Source organism: Parasteatoda tepidariorum, chromosome 6 (assembly GCF_043381705.1).
Source record: "Parasteatoda tepidariorum isolate YZ-2023 chromosome 6, CAS_Ptep_4.0, whole genome shotgun sequence".
NCBI classification, from domain to species: domain Eukaryota; kingdom Metazoa; phylum Arthropoda; class Arachnida; order Araneae; family Theridiidae; genus Parasteatoda; species Parasteatoda tepidariorum.
The window spans coordinates 38,717,332-38,740,971 of NC_092209.1; the positions used below are offsets into that span (position 1 = coordinate 38,717,332).

The 23,640-nt window shown below is 28.4% G+C and overlaps 2 protein-coding genes across 5 annotated transcripts; one reads left to right on the top strand and one right to left on the bottom strand.

Annotated features, from left to right (window-relative positions):
* Positions 1 to 279: 279 nt before the first annotated feature.
* Positions 280 to 3,937, bottom strand: LOC107448967 (zinc finger protein 624). Its single transcript, XM_016064350.4, has one exon. The coding sequence runs from the start codon at positions 3,718 to 3,720 to the stop codon at positions 592 to 594; it is 3,129 nt and encodes a 1,042-aa protein (XP_015919836.1). The 5' UTR covers positions 3,721 to 3,937; the 3' UTR covers positions 280 to 591.
* On the top strand, positions 3,640 to 23,129 carry LOC107448977 (1-acylglycerol-3-phosphate O-acyltransferase ABHD5). 4 transcript variants are annotated; one of them, XM_016064368.3, is made up of 7 exons: positions 3,640 to 3,773; positions 6,662 to 6,852; positions 12,396 to 12,674; positions 15,613 to 15,873; positions 18,890 to 19,004; positions 20,775 to 20,961; positions 21,316 to 23,129. In XM_016064368.3, exons 2-7 carry the CDS (start codon positions 6,684 to 6,686, stop codon positions 21,430 to 21,432), a joined length of 1,128 nt encoding a protein of 375 aa, XP_015919854.1. In that variant the 5' UTR covers positions 3,640 to 3,773; positions 6,662 to 6,683; the 3' UTR covers positions 21,433 to 23,129. The 4 variants fall into 4 exon arrangements, with proteins under 4 accessions (XP_015919854.1, XP_015919847.1, XP_015919867.1 ...); XM_016064361.3 differs by lacking the exon at positions 3,640 to 3,773 and adding an exon at positions 4,344 to 4,569; XM_016064381.4 differs by lacking the exon at positions 3,640 to 3,773 and adding an exon at positions 4,345 to 4,363.
* The last annotated feature ends 511 nt before the right edge of the window (positions 23,130 to 23,640 follow it).

Genomic DNA, 23,640 nt, shown 5'->3' on the forward strand with positions numbered 1-23,640 from the left:
ATGTTACTATTGATTTCATAACCTACTGGCTCCCAAAAATTTTGCATTATTATAGATCACTGAATTTATGCATCAAAATTGGAAGACACAAAAATTATATTTCAGTAATAGGAAAAAATAAGGACATTTTAAGAAAATTTAAATAAGTTAATTACTTACAACAAAATATTAAAAATCAAAATATGATTGAGTAAAATATCTGTTGATTTTCAGTTGCACATTTAATTTTTGACAGATTTTTAAGTGAAACAGCCACACATTTGCATGAATGATTGTCAGTTTTTCATAATACCTAATTGAAGTCAATTTATATTTATTACTTTCATATTATAACATTTCAACAAGGTTTTATAAGAGAATTTAACAGGCATAAGAATTCTAAATCAAAAAGCAGCATAAAATTAGTGCAAAAAATTTGAATTCAAACATTTATATAAAAAAGCTCATTTTAATAATCACAGCAATAACAAAACTTTACAGAAAGCTTAGAATTAAAAATTAACAAACAATTCTTTAAAAAGGTTCATTTTTAACACATTTAAGTAAAAACATTGAGAAAGTGAGCAAAAGTATCACTTAGTAATATAAAATTCATTCTAAACCATGCAGAGAAATAGGTTCAATAAAATTGTCCACACTATTTTGTTCTGAAAATATCACACTCGATGAATCAATAAGCACTGATTCATCACTTTCAACACTGTCAGATAATAATGAAACAGGAATTAATTCTGCTTCAAATGCAGAGCTACTTATTAACAGACTATCCTCATGATATAAACCGTTAGAACAATCATCAGGTAAAAAGCTACTTTTCAAAAACTGATCAGATGTTTGGTCTTGAAATATTAGAGAGGACCCAAGCATTACATCAGGCGATTTCACTTCGGTATTTAACTGATTAGAATAGCTTTTAGAATCCTGTGTATCATAATTATTTTGATTAAAAAGTACATAACTTGGAGATTGTTCTATATTTTTAGAATCTATTAAATATGAACAATATATATCAGTCCTGGCACAGCCGTTTTTATTTTTCTGGAACAATTTAATAAATCTAGAATTGCTTTCTCTTCTTTTAAGTTCTGTTGTGGTATTTTTGTTATTAGCAAGTTTTATTGTCACTTTGTTTCGATTTTGAGAACGACTTTTTGGTTGTTTTGGCACAGAATTACTTAAAATCTCGGATGAAATACTAGAACCGGCAGAACAGTCAGAAGGTAGTTGGCCATTCATATTAGATGCAGGATCATCTGTTATGCTTTCTTCAATCTCAAGTATTTTAGATGCATCAGAATTTTGACTTACTAATGACACAGGCATAGTAAGTTCTAGCTTTTCAGCAATATTTAATTCTTTACCATCACCCATTTTATCTGGATGAAATTTAAGAAGATGTTGTCTTAAAGTTGCTTTGTTATTATATTTTTTGACACATGGTGTAACAGGACACGGATAAACAACTTTCAGTACACTAGGACAATGTTTTTTAACATGCACATACAGACTAGATTTAGCAGTGAACCTAGCATTACAATTTTCATGAGGACAATGAAAAGGTTTATCGCCTGAATGAATAACAATATGTCCTTTCAAGTGTTCAGGACGCATAAAAGACTTACCACAACCCGGTTCGGTACACACAAATTTTCTTTCACCAGTATGTTTTCTCATGTGTCTCGTCAACTTACTCGCACTCATAAAGCTCCATTTACAGCCATCAGCAGGACAAATATACGGTCTATCTCCCGTATGATGTCGAATGTGTTGCTTTAAGCGACAAATCTTATCGTACACTTTCCCACAACCTTGAAAAGGACATTTAAAATCATCTTCATTGTATTGATGAGTACGCAAGTGAGAAGCAATGCAGTTAGCAGAGTAGTATTGTTTCCCGCAAAGTTCACATTTATAAGGGGCCTCAACATCTTTATGAATCCTCAAATGTAATTCTAATTTTCTGCGATTGGCAAAACTTAATTGACAATCTTTAGCAGGGCAAGTTAAGGAATTTGCCCACTTATGTTGCTTTGTGTGAGTTTTTAAATTATAAATAGTTGTGAATTTTCTGTTACATCCTTCAAAATCACAAATATATTCTTTTGAACCTAAATGAGTTTCTTCATGACGACGTAATCTATATGGCGTTGTGAATGCCCAGTCGCAGCCATCAAATGAACATTTAAAAGGCCTAGTATCAGTACTGTGACTAAACATATGCACTTTTAATTTACACTCTTTATCTAAAATTTGACCACATTCTGGTACAGGACAAACAAAACATTTTGTTTTTTTATGAGATTTCGAGTTTGCTAAAGTTGTTATTGGAATAGTTCTTATAACTTGCATGAATGAAGAAGGTTCAAACATCACTTCATCTTCAATAGACTGATTATTCTCTTCTAATAAAAGAGAAGTAGATATTTCGGTTTCATTTGCCGATATACCACTTAACTCCAGAGAATTCATCTCAGCACTTTGAAATGGTTCAGAATTTAAAGCATTTTGTAACTCCAAACCTAAAGCGTGTTCATTAATATCACCACTATCAGTATCAATATCATACACTTGCTGACCCTGTTCGAGCGTTAAAACTATCTGCATTTTGTTTGAGCTTTTATCACGAGTGATTAACACAGTACCAGAGGAAGGGCAACTTTCACTGATATTTGTAGGCTCTAAAATATCAGGTATCTGCATCTGTGGTACATTATCTTCTAATTCCTCTTGTACAGTGTCAGTTGATGGTATAGGAGAATCTGAAGTTTGTCCATCAAGAACTATTGCATTATTCTCATAACTTTGTTCTGTATTTTTTGATCTAAATATTTCAAGAGTCTGATTTTCAGAAGATAAATTAACTTCTGTATTTATAAATGCTGCTGTATCATCTTTTTGTGACGCATTCTCCAATGAATCACAAACTTGTTTCGAAGCAAGAATATCTAAACAACTTAACTCATAATTTTGCACATCTTTCGAAAACTGTTCAGCAAGATCTAGTGACGACGTTGGAGAATGAAGGGCTGAACACTTCTCTAAATCACCCAAAGAAATATCTCCCATATTGCTATCATTGTTACCACACATGTCGTCATCAACAGTTGTATTAGTCGAGCTGCCGTTCTGAAAATTTTCTGGTAGTAGGTCTTCCAAACCGAAGCTTTTCGCAATTTCAGAAATTGCTTCAGTGACATTTTTACTCTCTTCTTCTGAGTAGTTAGCATCTTCATGAGAATCAGATTGGTTTTCAGTTTTGAATTCAGTTATCAAATAATTGTCTAAGTGTTCATCAAAACACGGAACAAAACCTTCAATTGAGCCAAAAGAGCTGATTTTAATTGGAAAAGGTGATTCCGGAGAATCTGGAAATTTAATATTACAGTTGGATACTGATTCAACTTCCAATCCATTTTCCAACCGAATAACATCGGACGGCAATCCCACATCGCCGACGAAATCGCATAGAATTTCAGATTGGAAGCCATTTTGAATAGAATTTGTTATGCACTCGACGTTCTCAGATGTTGAATCACTTAAATCTAGATGAGAATTATTTGGATAATCGTGATCATTAATGGAACTAATAGAAGGATCTATAAGCGTCTCACCATTGACGTAGCCGTGCTCATTTTGAATTAAATTTCCTTTCTGTGACATTGGAGTCCCCGTTGTGTATTCGAGCGCGGGGTTCTCCATATTGTTTTCAAAATTTATCATGGAAATCCAGTTGATAAAGAATGAACAACAACAACTTAAAAATGTTCAAAATGGTAACAATCATTAGTAATAGAATTTAAGTTAATATACTTTTTTAAAAAAGAAACAATTTCTCCTAAAATATTATTCAAACAAATAATAATTAGTGTGATAAAATACCATTTAAACAAATAGTAATTAGCGTGCTATTTGAATTTACATCTAAATAATGCAACTCAAAATACTTTTTATGGAGTAATTATTAGAAAAAATTTTATTGTATTTTTCAGGTAGAATCAGGATTGTTTAAAATTTCAATTTAATTTATTGGTTTTTGCATGGTGGCACAATAGACGCGCTTGTGAGCTGCTATTATTCTTCGATGACGAAGTAAATTTGTAATTTTGTTGAAATATAACGAAAGTACTCGTCTTGTTTGGCATGATGATAATAAAACTTTTCTTTTCTCTACTAATTAAAACTTTTTAATGCTTATTTAAATAAATTGCAACGGGCAGTACTGGATCTTTTTGCATCAGTTGGTATCAGATTTTGCCTTTGTGCTTATAACTCGTATGGATGTAATTAAATAAAATCTGAAAATATTTAATTCATCGATCATTAATTATAATCGATATCATTTTGTTGCTATGATACAAGAAGCGTAAGTGATTGCGCAATTTTTAAAGAAAAAGTTGTTTATCTTTTGTCGTCTATCCTTATTGTAAATGTTCAATATGATTTATCAAAAAAAGATCACCAAACTTCAAATAAGATTAGCGTAGAAATGAATTGTTTTTATATTTTGAAATTTTTGTTTTCTCTGTAGTAATTAGTATTACTTTTCCCACTCTTCTTTATAAAATAATTGTAAGTGATTGGCTTTCTATATTTCCGGGATAATTATTATGAATTAAAATTGCGTTTTTCCGTGGTATTTTTTTTTTTCATTTCATTTCATTGTGGAGAGAGATGAAATTTGATTTTTCCTCAAATGACAGTAACTCACTTGAAATAAATTCGTTACTTAATATTTTTTGTCTATTATTTTTAGGTTACTAGTGCAAGAAATTAATTCAAACCAGAAGTAATCATTAATATTTTTAAATTTAAGAATTGAGTATTGTATTTTGCAATGGAATTTTCTGGAATAATATTATTTGCATTTAGAGAATTAATGGTGTATTTAGAATATTTATTTATTTGGTGTAGATTTGTTGCATGCTCAATCGTGTGTTCGATTACATATTTGTTTTTAAAAAAATTGTTTATTAAATTCGATTACAGGGCTTTACTTTATGGAATTACAACTCAATAAATAGTTATCTTGGTACATTTTATTTTAATTATGTGTACTATATTTTGTATAATTATTTTGGTTAAGCCAAAAGCAAACTTCTAAATTTGAAGCTACATAATCAAGTTTTTTTCTGTTTTATGACATCTCATGCTTGATGTCATGTCAGACCTTTGTGGAGTGTGTGACAGTCTTTGATTGTTTTTTGAAGTGGTATAAAAGTGAAGTCAAAATGGCAACAAATAGTTGAATATTGTTAAGAACCTTTAGCAGCATATGAAAATGCTAAGAATGTAAGCACTACGACATGATTAGTTTAAGGGAGTGTTAGAGACTTATAGATTTTAAAATGTTAGAGATTTATAGATTTTTATTGAAAACATGAAATGAAAGATAGGGATAATTTTTATTTCCCCATGTGCAACAAAGATCAATAAATAAATTTTTAAAGGTAATTTAGACAAATTCAATAAAATATACTTCCGAATCTCCATTACATTATTCGGATATTACAATTATTTTGCATTATTTAGATGGGCTTTTTCCTAATGTAAACCGTAATTTATTTCTTAGTATTAAAATATATCTAGCTACATTTATTCTTCTATTTAACTATGCATTTAGAATACTTCTTGATTTTTAGAATATTTAACAGAAAAACGGTTCAAAACGAGTAAAATGTTTGAGTAGTCATTTCTGAAACACTCAAATTTGTATATCTTTCTTGATATAAACTTAGAAAGTTCTGTAAAGAACAAAAAAAATGTATTAGAATGAAAGTCACTATTATGCAGAACTGTAATTTAATTAATAATATAATTTTGATTGCAAATTAGTGCCAGATTGAATTGTACATAAAGTTTAAACAAAACTTGCCTATTGGTCCGTTAAAAAACAAATTAATTTACCTTTTTTTATTAAAAAATTATTTGAATATTAAGTGATGTACAACTACTTTTGAAGTATTATAAATCTCCAGGTTGCCAAAGAAAGATTTTAAATAAGCTATTACCATAGACATTACAAGTAAAAATATTTTGGGGGAAGGGGGAGTGAAAGATATTTACAATAAACCTATAAATTTCACAAATTAAAAAAAAAAAAGCCTTCCATCTGCTTAATGTACACAAAATTATTTTACATATTTTTTTAGTGAACCTTTGTAGCACTTTTTTATCTAGCTGAATTCAATGATGATTCATAAAAAGTACACCTTAGGTCAGACTCGGGTTTTATGGGCTGAAAATTTTCTGCTGACATCCCTTCTTCAAAACTCAAAAATTGTTATTTTTAGTATTTCGTAAGATTTTTGGAAAAGTTTTTATGAAATTGTAGTTTTCCATTTTCTTATATATCACACAGCCTCACAAACATGTTTAAGAGGATGCTATAGTGCTGAGATACTTTTCATTGCAAATTCTCTTTTCAGTTTCTTAAGTAATTTAAAATTAGTAATTGTGTACTCACTTGTTCCTGCAGTCGATTATGAACAAGTTAAAAATGTTTCTTAGAAACAAGTCTAAAAAATTTTTTTAATATGTAGAAATCTGAAGTAATTAAAATGTGTTAAAAGTTTGAAATATGCTTCTGGATAAATAACAAGTGTTGTTTATTAACTACTCTTAATTTAAATGTATGTTAAAAAAATTTTATGTATATTTTCAGATTAAAGTGAATTCCAATCACCATGTCAAGAACTTCAAAAATTGAACGTATTGCTTATATATTATCATGGATTGTGAACTTTATTCCTACTGCCTTTTTAACTCTTTGTCCAAAATTTATATCAAATAGAATTAGATGGTGTCCTACATCTGATCAAGAACTGGAATCCGCTGAATTGATGGTTTTTCTAAGTAAGATCTTGATAATTTTTGTTCCAAACATAACAATCCTTCCAATTTCAGTTTATAATTTTAAACTAATAAAAAAGAAAATTAATTATAAGTTATTATGTAACTGACTAGGACCCTTTATCTCCTTTTTAGACATGATTCTGTCATTGCATCATAAGCCTATCGTTATAATTTTTTAAATTTGACTAAAAGCAGTTTTCAGCAATGTCAAGAATAAAAATGTTTGTTTAAATAAATTTATAAATTACTGTAGTGAGAGTAGATACTGAGAATATCAACCTTCATCTCTGAAAATGTACGCTGACATAGAATCGAGTTAACATGTCTTATATACTAGTGAATTGGATTGTTTTTTTTTTTTGTAGCGGTAGATACACTACAGTAATCCCCCAATAGAATTATATTTGTGATAGAATTCGATGAATGGATACCACTAGTCGATTCATTGCTGTTTTGTGAGAAGCCGGAAGAGCTGTCTTAAGATCACCATATTTTTGGCTGCTAATCGTGAGATCTGTATTAAGTTCACAGTCGCTCCTGTGTTGCCATTAGCAGTTGAGTGAATACATTGTGAGTGATTGAGAGTGAGAAGCAACAGCGTGAGGAGGTCAATGTCACTGCCACAAGTAGCAAGTCAACTGTTCAATGTGTGGATAATCCATTGAAGTAGGCTTGTTCAAATCGTAGTGGGCGTTTCTGCCAAGGTAGGCGTGTTCACATCACGTCCGAAGGTCACAAATGTGGGGAATGAGTAGTTATCGGCCATGTCAACCTTCATCTATGAAAAGGTACCCCGAAATAGAATCAAGTTACCGTATTTTTCTGCGAAAGCGGCGCTTCGTCGCAAGCGCCGCACCTCGATAAAAATGAAATTTTAAAAAAAAAATTATAGTAAGCGCCGCAATGGTGCTAAGCCGCGCATATCAGCATCCATTTAGAAGAGATCTTTAAATTATCATTTAGAGTATCTGTATTATAAAAAATTAAATTTTTTTATGCATTTCATAAAGTAAAGTTTTAATTTCTAAATTATAATAAAAAATTTCTTTTTCAGCAAAAAAAAAGCAACAAAAAAAGTTTTCTCTTTCAGCAAAAAAAAAGAAAACAACAAAACTATATAAAATAAAGTTGTTCTTACCAGTTGGCACCGCGCCAAAAAACAGAAGAACAGCAAAAAAATATTTATATGTTCAGTAGCTGAATTAAGGCTGAACTGATTACAGAAATCCGTAAAACAATGTAATAAGAAAAATAAAATAAAAATTTATTAAAAGAAAGATTTTAAAATTNGAATTTCCGAAAGAGATCCGAAGTTCGGCATTTCGTCAGTCCCGTGAGTGTCGGATTTAGGGTCCTATTCTTCATTTTCTGTTCGCTTAATTTACAATTGCCAAGGCGCTAAATAGATTTCTATCTTGCGATTTTTCCTTAAGCTGGGGGTGGATACAAGATGCATACCTTTTAAATTTTCTCCATATGCGATGTTTTTTTAAAATTATTATTTCGTTTATTTATTTTCTTACAGGCTGCTGCCGAAAGTTTGCTAAGAATTGGCGATGTTCTGCAGTAGATCGCGATACGGGCGAATATTTCGTCGACTTCGTTATTAATTTTTTTTAATAGTCTTTCTCTCAGAAAATTATTTCATCTTGAATAACTTTCCTTGACAAATTTTTTTGCTACAAAAAAATATTTCGTCGGAAGCGCCGCTGCATCGGAAGCGCCGCATGTAGGAAAAAAACAACTTTTTTTTCGATAGCGCCGCGGCTCTTCCGCCGAAAAATACGGTAACATGTCTTATATATACTAGTGAATTGGGATTGTATTTTTTTTTTGTAGTGGTTGATACTCTACAATTACATTTAGATATTTATATTTACAATCAAACTTGTTGATGTAGAGATTTTGAGGACTCAGACATTTTCCTCTTTAAATCAAGGTGATCATTAAACACAAGCCTACTTAAATTATCAAAAATAAAAAATACAATGTACAAAAAGGAATTAGAAAATGCACAAAACGGTTTACTTTTTATAATTATTTATTTACACTGGTTGGAATTAGGTTGGAGTTTCTGTTTGTATTGAAAAAGTGATTATTCTGTTTACAACACACACTGCACTTAATACATTACAACAAAGCACTTATTGATTCCAGAAGATTTTTATATTTCTCACTGAACTCAATATATTTGGATATTGATAACAGTGATTTAATTGTTTCTTACTTTCGCATTGTCAGATTTTATGTTTTATAAGCATTTAGTCAGAAACATGCACACATAGCATTGCAACTATTGGTATAAAATCTATTTAGTGATTTGAGTACTACCATATTCTCTATAAGTTCATGTGATAAGGTGATTTTTGGCTAGACATTAATTAACTTGATGTTTTTACTCTTTTTTGTTTATCTACATACATATTTGAACATACATCGAGTCTTTTTAAATGCTTTTGAAGGAGTAATCCATTTGGCTGTAAAGATGCTTTTCTCCCAAATTCCCCAAGGACATGATTTACATGTTGCCAGGCAATTATCACAAATATACAAAAGGTGTTCGTGGTTTGTATCACAGAAATAAAAAAAGATTCTTTGGATTCCTATAAGGTATCAAACGCTCAACATCTTGTAGTGAGTTGCAATTGACAGTTATGGTAAACACATCTGTGAATTTCTTGCCAATGCAATATTCGTTCCTTTAGTTTCCAAAAATAGTTCTGACTTCATTTTTAAACCTCAATATGTTTGCTAAAAATATGCATTCCCTTGTTAAGATGGATAAAAGTAAAAAAGCTTTTATCAATTCTTTAGCTGTTTTTTTTTATTTGCTAATTATTTCTATTAAGGAGTTTAGTAATATATAAATGGTTCATATTAAGGAAAATTGAATAAGGACTTACAGGTGACAACCTCACTAATAAGTGTGGTTGTACCTCACTTATTAACAACAATATCACAACAGTAACAATACATAACAAACAAACATTAACATAACAGTAACAAAAACAGTAACATGACAAACAGTAATGTTACTGTTGTTTCTAATTTCACTTGCCAATATCAGCAAGCTTTGCTTGGTTAAACCAAGCGAATTCAAGGCAGAAGTTGCATTTCTTGTTTTCAGTGGCACCATCCATTTCCCAGAATACGACTTTAGCATCACACATGATGCAGCCCATTTTGAAAGACATATCCTTTCGTTTATCCATTCATTCCTCCATAGATCGCAATTTTGTCCTGAACCAGAGCACAATCAATCTCTAATTCAGTATCGTCAGAGGTATTAACAAGGGCGCCGGCAGGGGGGTGCAAGGAGGTGCACTTGCACCCCCCTTTTTTTAAAAAAACAATTAAAGAGATACAGGAAAACAATTTTGCTATAAATTTTTTTTATTTAAAATATTTTTATTCAAAAACAAATAATTAAGTAATTATTGATACATAACAATTAAAAAATTGTTTAATCAAACAAGAACTGTAATCTTCTTGTTTCCTGTCCAAATCTGTTAATAACTTTTTCAATGAATTCTGAGTCATCTTTGATTCTTTTCTTATGCACACTGAGCTACTAATCTACAAACTACTTAATCTCTCGTGAGACATTGTAGACCGATTTTATGTTTTGATGAGTCGCATTGTACTAAAAGTGCTCTCAATAGTGCACATAGTAGTTAGGCCAATTTTGATTGCCTCCCCTACAGCTGGATAAAACGGTGTGGCTTCAATAACCAAATCAATGCATTCGAGGGATTCATAAGAATTTTCGTTATTCCTCCACATTTCGTGCCCCATTATAGCTTCAGTGATGAAATTCGGTGAGAGCAGATCTTTATACATAGTATATATATCAACACAATAAATACCAATGTTAAGCGTGCACAAACACGTTATTATACGAAACAACTGTTTGTAGTTATTTGTGTTTCAAAGTCAGTAGCTATGCCAGCGCCATCAATGCAGTTTCTCGTGGCAAAATTAGCAAGTACAAGAAATTCGCACTTTTTTTTAAATATCTTGTTAACAATGAAGAAATATATCTTGAAAAAATTAACAGATGAAAGTATATGTAATAACAAAACAAAATGTAATAACAGAATATTTTTATTTTATTTTTTTGTTAGAGGGTTGCACCCCCTTTTATATAATTCTGCCGGCGCCCTCGGGTTTTGATTTGTCATGGGAACTTGGAGGACTTTACTCTAGTAAGGAAGTAAACTTTCTGACTTGACAGATTTAATGAACACCAGTCACCATTTAAGGATAAAAAAAGAGGAATAAGGTGGAATTTCACAACTACTTTAGAAGACCTTGATTTTGCTGATGACATCGTACTTATTTTATCCAAATGTACAGACCTTCAGCTTAAAACAGACAAATTCAACAAATATTCAAATAGTGTAGGTTTATTCATAAACAGGAAGAAAACTAAAGTAATGAGAATAAATCAAAAGAAAAATGACAAAATTAAAATCGAAAATCACGAAATAGATGACATAGAGTGATTTAGCTATTTAGGTTCTATTGTAGATAAAAAAAGGTGGAAGTAGTGAAGATATTAGACAGAATAATCAAAGCAAGAACATGTTTTAAGGGATTACATAAATTTTGGAGAGAGTCAAATATTGAAATAAAGACAAAAATAGTTGTTTACAAAACTATTGCTAGAGCAGTACTATTATGTGGCGCAGAAACCTGGAAACAGACTAAGATCAAAATACAAAAATTAGAAACCTTTCAAAACAAATGTTTAAGATTTATTTTTAAAATTTTCTGGCCTTACAAAGTATCAAGTCAAAATCTATTAAAGAAAGCTAAAATAAGAACAATAGAAGATGAAATTAAAAAACGAAGATGGAGCTGGCTCGGACATATCCTTAGAATGCCCAAAAGAAAAAATTACATCTGTTGCGCTTACATGGGCCCCTGATGGTAAAAGAACAAGAGGAAGACCCAGACTTACCATCCAGCGCATGTTTTTGGGCGAATTAAAGGAATGTAGAATATCTGGCTGGGAGGAAGCAAGATCTATTGCTAGAGACAGGAGGCGTTGGAGGGATATACTAGAGGCCTTAAGTGCCCAAAGGCACGTAGAGGATAAGTAAGTAAGTCACCATTTACTTTATGAGGAGTCTTTAGCCATTCGGGGATCGAACCCACAACCTCTTGGACATGGGCTCAACACCCTAACAACCTAACTATCCCTGCATGTATTGTTTCTGAAGAGTATTATCTATTATTTATGTTTGTGTTTTAAAATAAATTCTAGTGAATAAAACTTTTTTTAATTGGTCAAATATTGCTGCAAAAGTAAAAAAAAAAAAAAAAAGCTTGTATCAACCATTCTGGCACATAGAAACTAGTAATTGAGTTTATGTTGTTGTTACTTTAGAAAGGTAATTACATTTTTCTATAAAATATATTACTACCAGTTTAATAGTGTTTTAATATTTAATTTTAAAAATATTGATGGAAATTTTTGTTTATGCATATTTTTAAAATCTTTTATTTTATTTTCTTATTATTCCTATTATTTCTTTTAGATTTAAAGCAATCTTATGAACTGGAATTTGTGAACATAGGAAAATGCTGTGGTAAAACGGACAATTTTATTAGAACAATATCACTAAATAAAACTTCTGATAATACTCCATTAGTATTACTTCATGGCTTTCCATGTGCGACTGGGTATTGGGTAAAAAATCTGGATAAACTTTCTATGCATAGACCTGTTTATGCCTTAGATTTGTTAGGTTTTGGCCGGAGCTCGAGACCTCAGTTTAGTAATGATGCTGAAGAAATTCAGACACAGTTTATTGCTTGTAAGTGCAATTTTCATTTATTATCGATTTTTTGGAATTTTTTAAACTTTTATGCAATTACAAGATTTCCATTGACCTTAAATAATTTAATAGTGTTAGTAAATTCACATTAAAGCTAATAGGGTTTCTTTTTTTAAGACCCCACTTAGGTGTCTTGTTTGCTAGAATATTTATACAGTTACATTCTATTTAAAAAATTTCATGTAGTGGTCGTCAGAAATGTATTAAGTGATCAAGGCTCTTCTTTTTGTTTTTCCCAATTATAATTAAAAGGATTGTAGGGATGTTCAAATTTTAAATTATTCATCTCTATTTTTATAAATTAATTAAATTTATGCATATACACTATATTTTTTTAAGGGTAAGTCAAATTATTGTATATGCTGTGGGCTAATTATAATCTAGCTCTTTACGAACAGTTGTTTTGATTTCACTGGTGCATTGTAATCTACATTTGCAAGGAGCCTTTTTTATTAGCCCACACTCATGGGCCAGAAGTAGCGCGCTACAAGTACCGAAACTACTGCAGTCACTACTTTTTGCTGCTGTTTGTAATATAGTGTGCTACTTTTTAAAAGAAGTAATGTGACACAAAAAAACAGTAGTTTGTAACGATTCCTGGCAACTACTTTTAACGTTAGTTGAGTAAAGAAACAAAGTTCAAACACAAAATTTTTTTCGAATCTGTTTTAAACAAATTCTTTGCGGGCCTGTCCGTGCATGCAATGAGTATGTCTCTATGGCCGAGCATTAAGAAGATCTACGCCTGATGCTCGGAAAAATCGGTCGGTTTGTTCCTAAGAAATTACATTTTGAATATCTGATTTTTCACAGGAACTATGAAGTGCATTTTTGTGTCAGATTTCGTAAATTGAAATATCGTCTGCATTAATTAATAAGCATATCTGAGGTCAGCCCCTCAAACCATTAAGATTTGAGTTCTGGAACGTGAAGATCCGATCATTAGATTAAAAGTTTTTCAGGGTGGTCCGTATTTTGCTCTGTAACTTATTTATTGAAGGATATGAAAAAGCAGTGATCATAATATTTAATAATTTTGTCCTATCATTTTTTAAATTAAATGTTCACTGTCAAGAAAAGCATAGAGTTTGAAGGTTAAAAGAACAAATCCGTAAAAAGTGCTTTAGAATAAAAAAACTATTTTATGTAACCATAAAATCAAACTTCTTAATAGTTCCTCATATTTAACCAAGCCAATGTTTTCTTTAAAATCATGTTGAATATTTGTGAAAGTTCTCCAGTTAAGTTTGTCTTCTAAATGTTGTGTAGTAAGGACTACATTTTGGAAGAAGTTAGTAGTCGCTACATTTAAAAAATAGTAGTTTAGTTGGTTAGTAACATTTAGAAAATAGTATTTTTAGTTACGAAGTTTTGTTTAATTTTAGTTAAAAATAGCAGTTTAGTTTTTAAAAGCTATATTTGCAAAGAAAATGTAATTTTTCGAGTACATTTAGAAAACTAAACAATATATATCTAAATTGATTTCTTTATCAATTTAATTAATTATTTACCTTAGCTTTGAAAATTCATGTTGAGACCATGAACCTTGCATTAATTTATTACCCTAAATAGTGCTTCTAATGTTATTGCTGTATTTTTGATTTTATCACCCTTCCCCATTTGGGCAACTCTTATTACATAAATCTAACAAACTGCAAAGCGTAAGAAGAAAAAAAGAAGCATGTGAATACTACATGTTTTAACTCAATTATTTTAGAGAAGAGAATAAAAAAATTAAAAATAAGAAATGAAGATTATAATTTGAAAGATAATACCTAAAATATATTTCTGTAAAAATGTTTTTAAGTCTGAGATCAGATTAGAATCAATATGTCTTCAATAAGTTAATTTTCTAAACAAATTAATAAGTATTTATTGAATAAATAAGGAATTTTTTTAAAAATTTATTTTATAAATTTTATTTTTATGAAAATTTAGTTTTGATCTAATATTTAAAGAATAAATTTTAATTATATTTTGAAAATTGTTTTGCATAATACATTGTTTTCTAATTTTCTTGTCAAAATATTTAAAATACTTTAGATGCTATATGTAATGCTGTTTGCGTGAGACAGAACAATTAATTTTAAGACTTTAATTACCATTTATACTTATCTTAAAGGTGGTAGAAATAAAGAACTAAACAGTTGTTTTAAAATACTACATGGAACTATGTTTAAATCATTCTGAAAATTATTTTAAGTGAGGATTAAAATTTATATTAAACCCTCTGAGCATTTACTTAAACTATGAGAAATTGATTAATGTATATGCCAATTTTGCTTGTTTTCCCAGTTTTACCCTCTATAAAAAGTTTCACTTTAAAAATAAATCTAAACTTTTAGATGTTTTATTTCATTTTTTGAAATTTATGCATTCAAAAATATCTTGTATACAAAGCTGCTAATTCTACTCGATTTTCCAGTATACTGGATTTTGCCTGTTTCTTTTGCTGGTCTACTGGCTTAATAAAAATTCTCCTGGTTTTTGTACATTATAGAAAATTCCCTAAAATTGAGTTAGTTTCCTAAAAAAATCCCTTTTGAAAAAGAATTTTTGCACAGATTATTGCTTGTTTGAATGTTTAAATAAGTATTACTAATACATAATGAATCGATCATAAAAATCAGTTTAAAACTTTTTTTATTTTAAAATGTTTAGTTTATTTTTATTCAGAACTACCTTTTTAAATTAATTAAAAAGTCTTTTAACTATTCAAATATATTTAAAGTTAATCATAACTGGAAACTATAGCAGTTTTTCCATTTTGAAGACTAAAAATCCCTAAAATTCCCTATGTGTAAAATATTTAGTACATTATGCAACAATTATCTAATAATTTATATTTCGTAAAATCTAGATGTTTTCCTACCCATGTTGGCAGCTATGTGTTTAACAACTTTATAATTGTTTACAGCTTTAGAAATGTGGAGGAAGGCAGTTGGACTAAATAAATTCATCCTTCTTGGTCATGACGTGGGTGGCTATATAGCTGCATCATATGCTAAAGAGTTTCCAGAGAGAATAGCCCTTTTGATTCTTGCTAATCCATGGGGTATAGAAGAAAAACGTATTCAGTCTCACCACCACTATGAAATGGACTTGTGGGTCAAATTCTTAGACACCTTTTTTCAAGGATTCAACTTTTTGGCTCTTATTAGACTAGCCGGTCCATTTGGTATGTTTTAACTCATTTTTAGTATGCATAATGTGTAGTTACATTAGTTTTTGAAATTAATGAATATTTGAAATACTGTTGAGAATACTGTCTAGTATTATATTAAACTCAAACTCTCTGAGCGGCACGACAGCTCATTGAGGGCCAAGGCCTACTGTGCCCATCTCAGTTTTCTTGACCTTGGGCTCTGGGGTGCAGGAGCAGATGTTCTGGTCATGTGGTCAGCCGAACGCGGAACCCCCAGTGTTTAGTTCTCAAGCACGCTTGGTACTCATTTATCGACCCACTGAAGGGATGGAAGGTTGAGTCAACCTTGCCCGTCCCGAGCATCGAACCAGGAACCTGTGGCACGACAGCGCGAAGCGCTACCGCTCAGCTACCGGGCCTCAGTATTATATTAATGATTGAATATAAATGTCAATTTAGCAATATTGATTTAAATTTTATTGTTATTTGAAATGAATTTGTTAAACAATTAAAATTATAGGTGTAAAAATCTTTTAGTAGTTGAATATGATTTTTGACCCAGATGAATGTTTGAATGGCTTTTGGGAAATATATTTTTTCTGCTCATACTGTCTAGTATTATATTAATGATTGAATATAAATATCATTTTAACAATATTGATTTAAATTTTAAATCTTATTGTTATTTGAAATGAATTTATTAAACAATTAAAATTAAAGGTGTAAAAATCTTCGATTTTTGACCGAGATGAATATTTGAATGGCTTTTGGGAAATATATTTTTTCTGCTCATTCTGTCTAGTATTATATTAATGATTGAATATAAATGTCATTTTAGCAATATTGATTAAAATTTTAAATCTTATTGTTATTTGAAATGAATTTGTTAATCAATTAGAATTATAGGTGTAAAAATCTTTTAGTAGTTGAATATGATTTTCGACAGAGATGAATATTTGAATGACTGTTGGTAAATAAATTTTTTCTGCTCAGCTCAAATTGTCTAGTATTATATTAATAACTGATTTTATATGCCAATTGAGTAGTATTGATTAAAATTTAAAATTTTATTGTTATTTGTAGTGAATTTGTCAAGCAATCAAAATTATAGGCGTAAAAAACTTTATGTGACCGAGATTCGATAATCGTAGAAATGAATAAAAAATAACATTACTATTTTTAGAGATTTTACATTTTTTGTAATTTTTATTAGAGAAATGAAAGCGTAACATTAAATTTAATTAAAAAATGTTGAAATTAAAATCCGCATGGTATGTAAATTTTCATTTTAAAATACATGTGAAATTTTAATTAATTGATGAGTTTAAAAACTGACAATCTCCAATAGGTTTTTTATGAAAAGATCCTGTTTTCTGATTTCTGGATTGATATAAGATAATATATAGTTTAATGAAAGACTTTAATGAAAAACATTTTAATATTTTAGAAGTATTTCATCACAAAATAAATAAACTCTTTTTCTTTCTTTTTTTTTTTTTTGTGATATCATTGATTTTATTTTTTAATCTGGTGCTGAAACATGAGATACTTTTGATTTGAAGAAGAATTCTAATGAGTAATCTGATCCATTACAGCATGTATAATAATTACCATGTTTATTCATACAGCTGAAATTTTTATTTCTAATTATAACTTATCACTTGTTTCCAAAACTTAAGTGATGTTTGCTATATATATTTGTAAGGCCATTAATTACTTTTACCTCATTGCTGCATTCAAGAACCCTAATTTTTTTAAATATAGACAGGGTATCATGGAAGGCTCAAAACTGGCTTGTGTGATATCGAAAGACCGAGCTGTAGTAAATAAATGTACACATTACATGGCATATTATTAAAAGAAGAAGAAAGAAACAATGTAGTGTAGATAGTTCTCAATTTAATTTTCAATCATTGATTCTTTCATATTATTTCATCACAGGACAAGATCTTCCACTCTTGTGTTCTGAAAAGTGTAATTATCCTATGTAGTTGTAAACACAATTAGATTTTACCACTTGGTTTATATATATTTTAGAAAATTTCTTATAATTAGGAAAATTTCTGAAAAAAATCCTTATCATTAAATGGACCTGATTATACTTTTTTTTTATATTCTTAAATGCACAATTTTGATTGGTAATAGGTATTCCATACATTTTAGACAAATGTTGTGAAATATGATAATCTCAGGATCAATGGTTATTAATTAATTCGTGAATCCCTATTTCAAGATCTTTATTATTTGGGGGAGTTACATAAGTTATAACAAAATGCTTTTTAACACAAAAATATATTTAATAACAAAGACGAAGAATAGTGTTAACGTTACAGTCAGTGAGGTACATAAACTTAGGTGCGCCCACCTGCAAGAATCTTAAATGCGCCCTATCTTAAACATAACACAATTTTTTTTAAAAATTTTAATATGAGACAAGAACACTATGAAGGAATCTGGAATTTATAATAATTTATTTTCATTTATATTAATTCATTGACTTGCAAAAAAAAGTGGAATTTCCTAAAAGTACTAAATTTTAACTGAGTAATATTTACTGAGTAAGAACATTAAAATGAAATTTATCTTAATAATACAACAAAATAACTCACTATCTCACAATAATTATATTCAAAGTTTAGTGAAGGGTCACTTTTATTTATAAAATGAATTTAAAAATGTCTTATAAAATATAAAAATATTTTTATTGAAATTCATACAGTAGGGTGCACAACCATTTTAAATGAAGAGCTATGTGCCCAATTATTTAGATATGTTGATGGCTATTATGATAATTTTAATGTAAATCTAAGTGTTTTAGACACTTATGTTTACATAAAAACTAACAACTAACTTTAACTAACATCTCAATATGACAGTTTTCTTCTTCCCATATAACTCATAAATTATAATTTAAACATAATCTAATTAAAATCATGCATACATAATTATACATTATGTAATTCAAATTATACATATATAATTTATTTCAAAGCACGTTACTTCTTATTCTTAATTTTTATATTAATTGAATTGTTATGAATTTTTTTAGGACCATATCTTGTAAAACTTTGTCGACAAGATTTGAAGAAAAAATTTGCCATGTCTCACATGGACCCTAAGTTTGTTATTGACTATTTATATCATTGCAATGTTCAGAATCCTAGGTAATTATCTGTTTTTTTATATGATATTTTCTTATCAATGCCATATTAGAAATATTTTAACGATATATGATACTCATGATAATTTTACTAACAATAAAAACATAGGTTATTTGTTATTTAAAAATTATTTCAGATTTTATTCTTTTGTTGTTTTATAATTGAACCCTTAACTTGGCTTTTATGAGAAAAATAGTTAATAGTTATGCACTAGACTTTGGACTACAGGAATCACATTAATGATTAAATGAATTGCGTGTACAGTTTTTAAATTATGAAATGGTTCTTGAATGTAGGTGTTTTGGACACTGCCACTATACAAGATGTCAATAATTGTGGAATAATGACACTATAAAAAAACATTGATAACTTTTAAATTGTTGGTCAGATTCAATTAAAACTTGGTAGTAGAATACTTGACCTACATACATTTTTTTAACAGTGCATTTTGTTGTACAATTTGAGAAAAAAAGCTCCAAATACCGTTTTGAGTAGAGCAAAATGTAGTAAGACTAGGTAGGTAAGATTCAAAGGCCTGTTGCAGCTAAACTGTTTATCTGAAAACTGTCAAATTTAATCCAGATATTTATTGTTTAGTTATGTAAAATATATAATTCCTAAAATGTCGTAGATACTTTTTTTTTATGAATGCTTTTTTTTTTTGTGAAAAAAGTCAAATCACCTGGGTTACTCTGCTGGTGTTGTAAGACTGGGTATACTGTCTACTGGATTAACGCTATGGGAAATTTGCAAATACCAGAAAAATAATAGACATTTTTATTTTATAAGACCTACGAATTTTATGCATGTATTTGCTTGTGATGTAGATATCTGCTTCCTCCACTGCACTGTGACTTTTGTGGGTCCAGCATAGACACACAGGATGACATGACTCTTTGTATTATATTAAACTGGACTAAAAATAATTTTTATAACTGTAATTACCAATAAATATGGATAGTTTATGAGAACATTAAAGAGTTAACAACAGTAAAACAAACTTATCTACACAGATGCCTTGAATTAATCAATAACAACACGATAATAGCCAGACTGTGGCTATTTGTTGGGACCACACCATAGCCATTGGAAGCTAGCATATCAAACATGTCATAAACACAGTTGGAATAGTTATACTTACTTTTAAAATTTGCGTAAAATTTTTGAGGTCAGTAGTTCTGAATTGAATTTTTTTGTACATAGCATAAATATTTTCTGAGTATTTCCAATTATTAGCCTAATAGACAATTCTCATGAAACCAGGACTTTATATTTCTTTTTCCAAAAGTGTTTATTGTAACAAAGTTTTCTCATATTTGTTTAGTTTCTGATAAAAAATTATAACTATAACTTAGGGCACTGATATATTTAAATGCACTACAATTTAAGTAAACTAAAATTATTAATAGATATTAAATAGTTCTTCAATTATTTCCAATTAGGAATATTTTTATGAAGTTTTAGTGAAGGAAAATATCTTAAATGATATTGGCATGGAAATAAAAATTTATTTATTGTTATAAAAGCTTAATTTATAGTTATAAAAGCTTAATTTATAGTTATAAAAGCTAAATTTATTGTTCATGTTTATTTGGTATTATGTTAAACTTAAAGAAATTTTGCTCTTTTGATTATTTTACTTTCTTTTATCATAAAGTAAATATAATTGTAAATTAATATTTAGGATTTTTATATAAACTTTATCAGACTTATAAAATTTTAAAAACTTTATTTAATTACCATAATTTATGAGTATTATTTTTTTTTCTGAAGTGGGGAGGCTGCTTATAAGGCAATGACAGATGGTTCAGGCTATGCTCAGCATCCAATAATGAATGACATTATCCATTTAAAACGTAACCTACCCATCACTTTTGTATATGGGTCTAGATCATGGATCGACAGGCAACCTGGTTTGCAAATTAAATTTTCAAGGCTGAATGCTTTTGTTGGAATTCAGGTATGTGTATCAAATTCTTTTTTCAATATTTACAAGTATTACTGAAATAATACCTTTTTTCATGAAATTTTTAAAAATGTTTTTATAAAGATTAAATGATGAATGATCGTTGAAATTTTTTTTATATAGATTTTGAAGTATCATTATATTTATGAAAATAAACCCTGAAATTATCTGTAAATAACCGTTTTGGACAATTAATTCATACTTACTTGTAACGAAAGAACATGTTTAAAATTCTAAGTGTGAAAACTTTTTATTGGGTAAATAACTAGTTGAAGAAAAAAACAATTGTGTGAATATTTTTGCTTAAGTGAGGAAAGTCATCTAATTCCTGTGATAAATTTTTTTCAGATTGTTGAAGGAGCTGGAATCCTAATTCATGCTGATAAACCTGATAACTTTAATAACTTAATTAACAAAATTTGTCAAAATTTTGATCAGGGACTTTTACTTCCTCGGGATCTATGATTATTTGCCAAACTTTTAAATAATGCAGTTTTAAGGTTACTGCATATTTATGTAAATAATATTTATTGTAAAAATGCAACTTTTTTTAAACATTTATTTGAGATATATTTTTCTCAATGGTTAACTAATCAATCTATACTCATTAAAATCAAAAAATTTTCCTTAAATGACATTTTTTACAGAACTGTTATTATATTTTTTATTAATATTTTATGATTAGTGTTTTTTTTATGTGTATGTATATATTTGGGATTTTACTTTGATTATTTAGAACACTTTTAAATTATGCTCATAATAACAATAAAGAAATTTTTTACTAATATTCAATTGATTTTAATCTTTACTTTTTTTTTTTATTTATTTAAAGATTTAATCTTTATTTTTGTAAATATTTATCTTGGTTATTGTATACTAAATAAATGTTGATGATACTTTTATTTATATTTTCAAAAATTAAAAAGTCAAAATATTAAAACATAAAATTTTAAAATTATTTTTCATGTATCAGTTTCAATTATTTATCAATATAATTTATTCAATACAAAGTGAACTTTTCATATTAGTTTACATATAAACCTGTTTTTGTGATCAAACAAATACCTTAGCTCAATTCTGTAACTATGCATACTTTTTTTAAATAATTTGTCAGTTAATTTAAACTTTTGATTAGGGTTGATTCTATGATTTAAAGATAATTTTCGTTAACACCAGTTATAGTTATCTATATAGTTGTCATTTTATTCACTTTTAATTAACTATATCTCTGCTAATACATGTATATATAATTTTTTTTAATTGAAATTGTTGATTTTTAATCAGTTTTTTAAAATTATTTTAGCGAATCACAATAGGAGGTTTTTAAACATTATTCTAAGATATTCATTGTTACAAAATAAAATTCAATATTATTGTTTAAAGTTTGTAAAATGTTAATTCAATGAAAAAAGGTGGTTGAATCATGTTAAGTTTGTCTGTATGTTAACTCATGTGCTGTAGTTGAAAAATAATATGTGCAAATATTTTCTTTCCTTCTTTTATACAAAATATAATAAAGTTGACTTAAATATGTAGTCAACTTTAGCTTATTTGTTTTGATTGAAACTTTTTTTTTTTTTTCTGCTTGCATGAGTAAAAGTTTCTCAATTGAAACACCAATACATTGAAAAATGCCTGATTTTGAAATTGTGTAAACGTAAAGTTCTCTATGAAACTTTTTTTTGAAATAATATGCCTAAAAAAATGTCAAAAAAAAATTTTATAATGGAAAAAAAAAATGCAATCTTAAAATTCATTAAAGCAACTGGCAAAGTAAAAATGTAATATGCTTATTAGTTTATATATTTTTATAAGGTTTAACAAATGCTACTTTTTGTGATTCAGATGTTTTTTTGAAGAAACTTATAAGATTTTGTATAACCTCATCTACGTTTATGTACATATATACATTTAAAAACCTTTAGTAAATTGGTGTTTCAGTTTTCAGTTAAAAAATTCGCATCCTTTTTTTTTTTTAAATTTTAGATATAGTTTGATTTTTGTTTTAAATAATGTTTTGATTTAAAAGTGCAAAATGTCTACTCTTGTGATATTGAAATATAATTTTAAATATTATGTGTAATATTTGAAACCTTCAATTAATGTATATATTTGCCAAATCTTTTAAGTAAAAATAAATTTTACATGTATTTTTATAATAATTTTTATCCATTTTTCTATTAAAATACATTTATTTTTCTTATAAATAACTTAAAAAAAAATTTTTTTAAAATTTTTTTATCTTTTTGTAGTTTTTGTCTTGGATTTCTATTGACTTTAATACAGTTAATAAAACAGCTATGATTTTATTTTCATACAGGTATGAATTTTAATACAGTTGAAATAAATAAAGAGGAAAATTGCAATGAAATCAGTCATTATCTGAATACATCTACAGGGGTCTGTCTAGGTTTTTCTGAGAGGTACCTATTTTGTGAAAATTTAGACATAATTTGTGAAAAATTAAAAATTATATTAAAAAATCAACACAAAAATATGGTAAAAATATGAATTTATCGTGTCTTAAGGGATACAAAAATAAAATTTTAAGAAAAGTATTTTGTGAAACTACCATTTTTCCTAAAGTTGATTTTGTGAAACTGCCGTTTTTCCTAAAATTGAATTTGTGAAGGTACCGCTAAACGGTAGTAAATTTGGCCTGGACAGACCCCT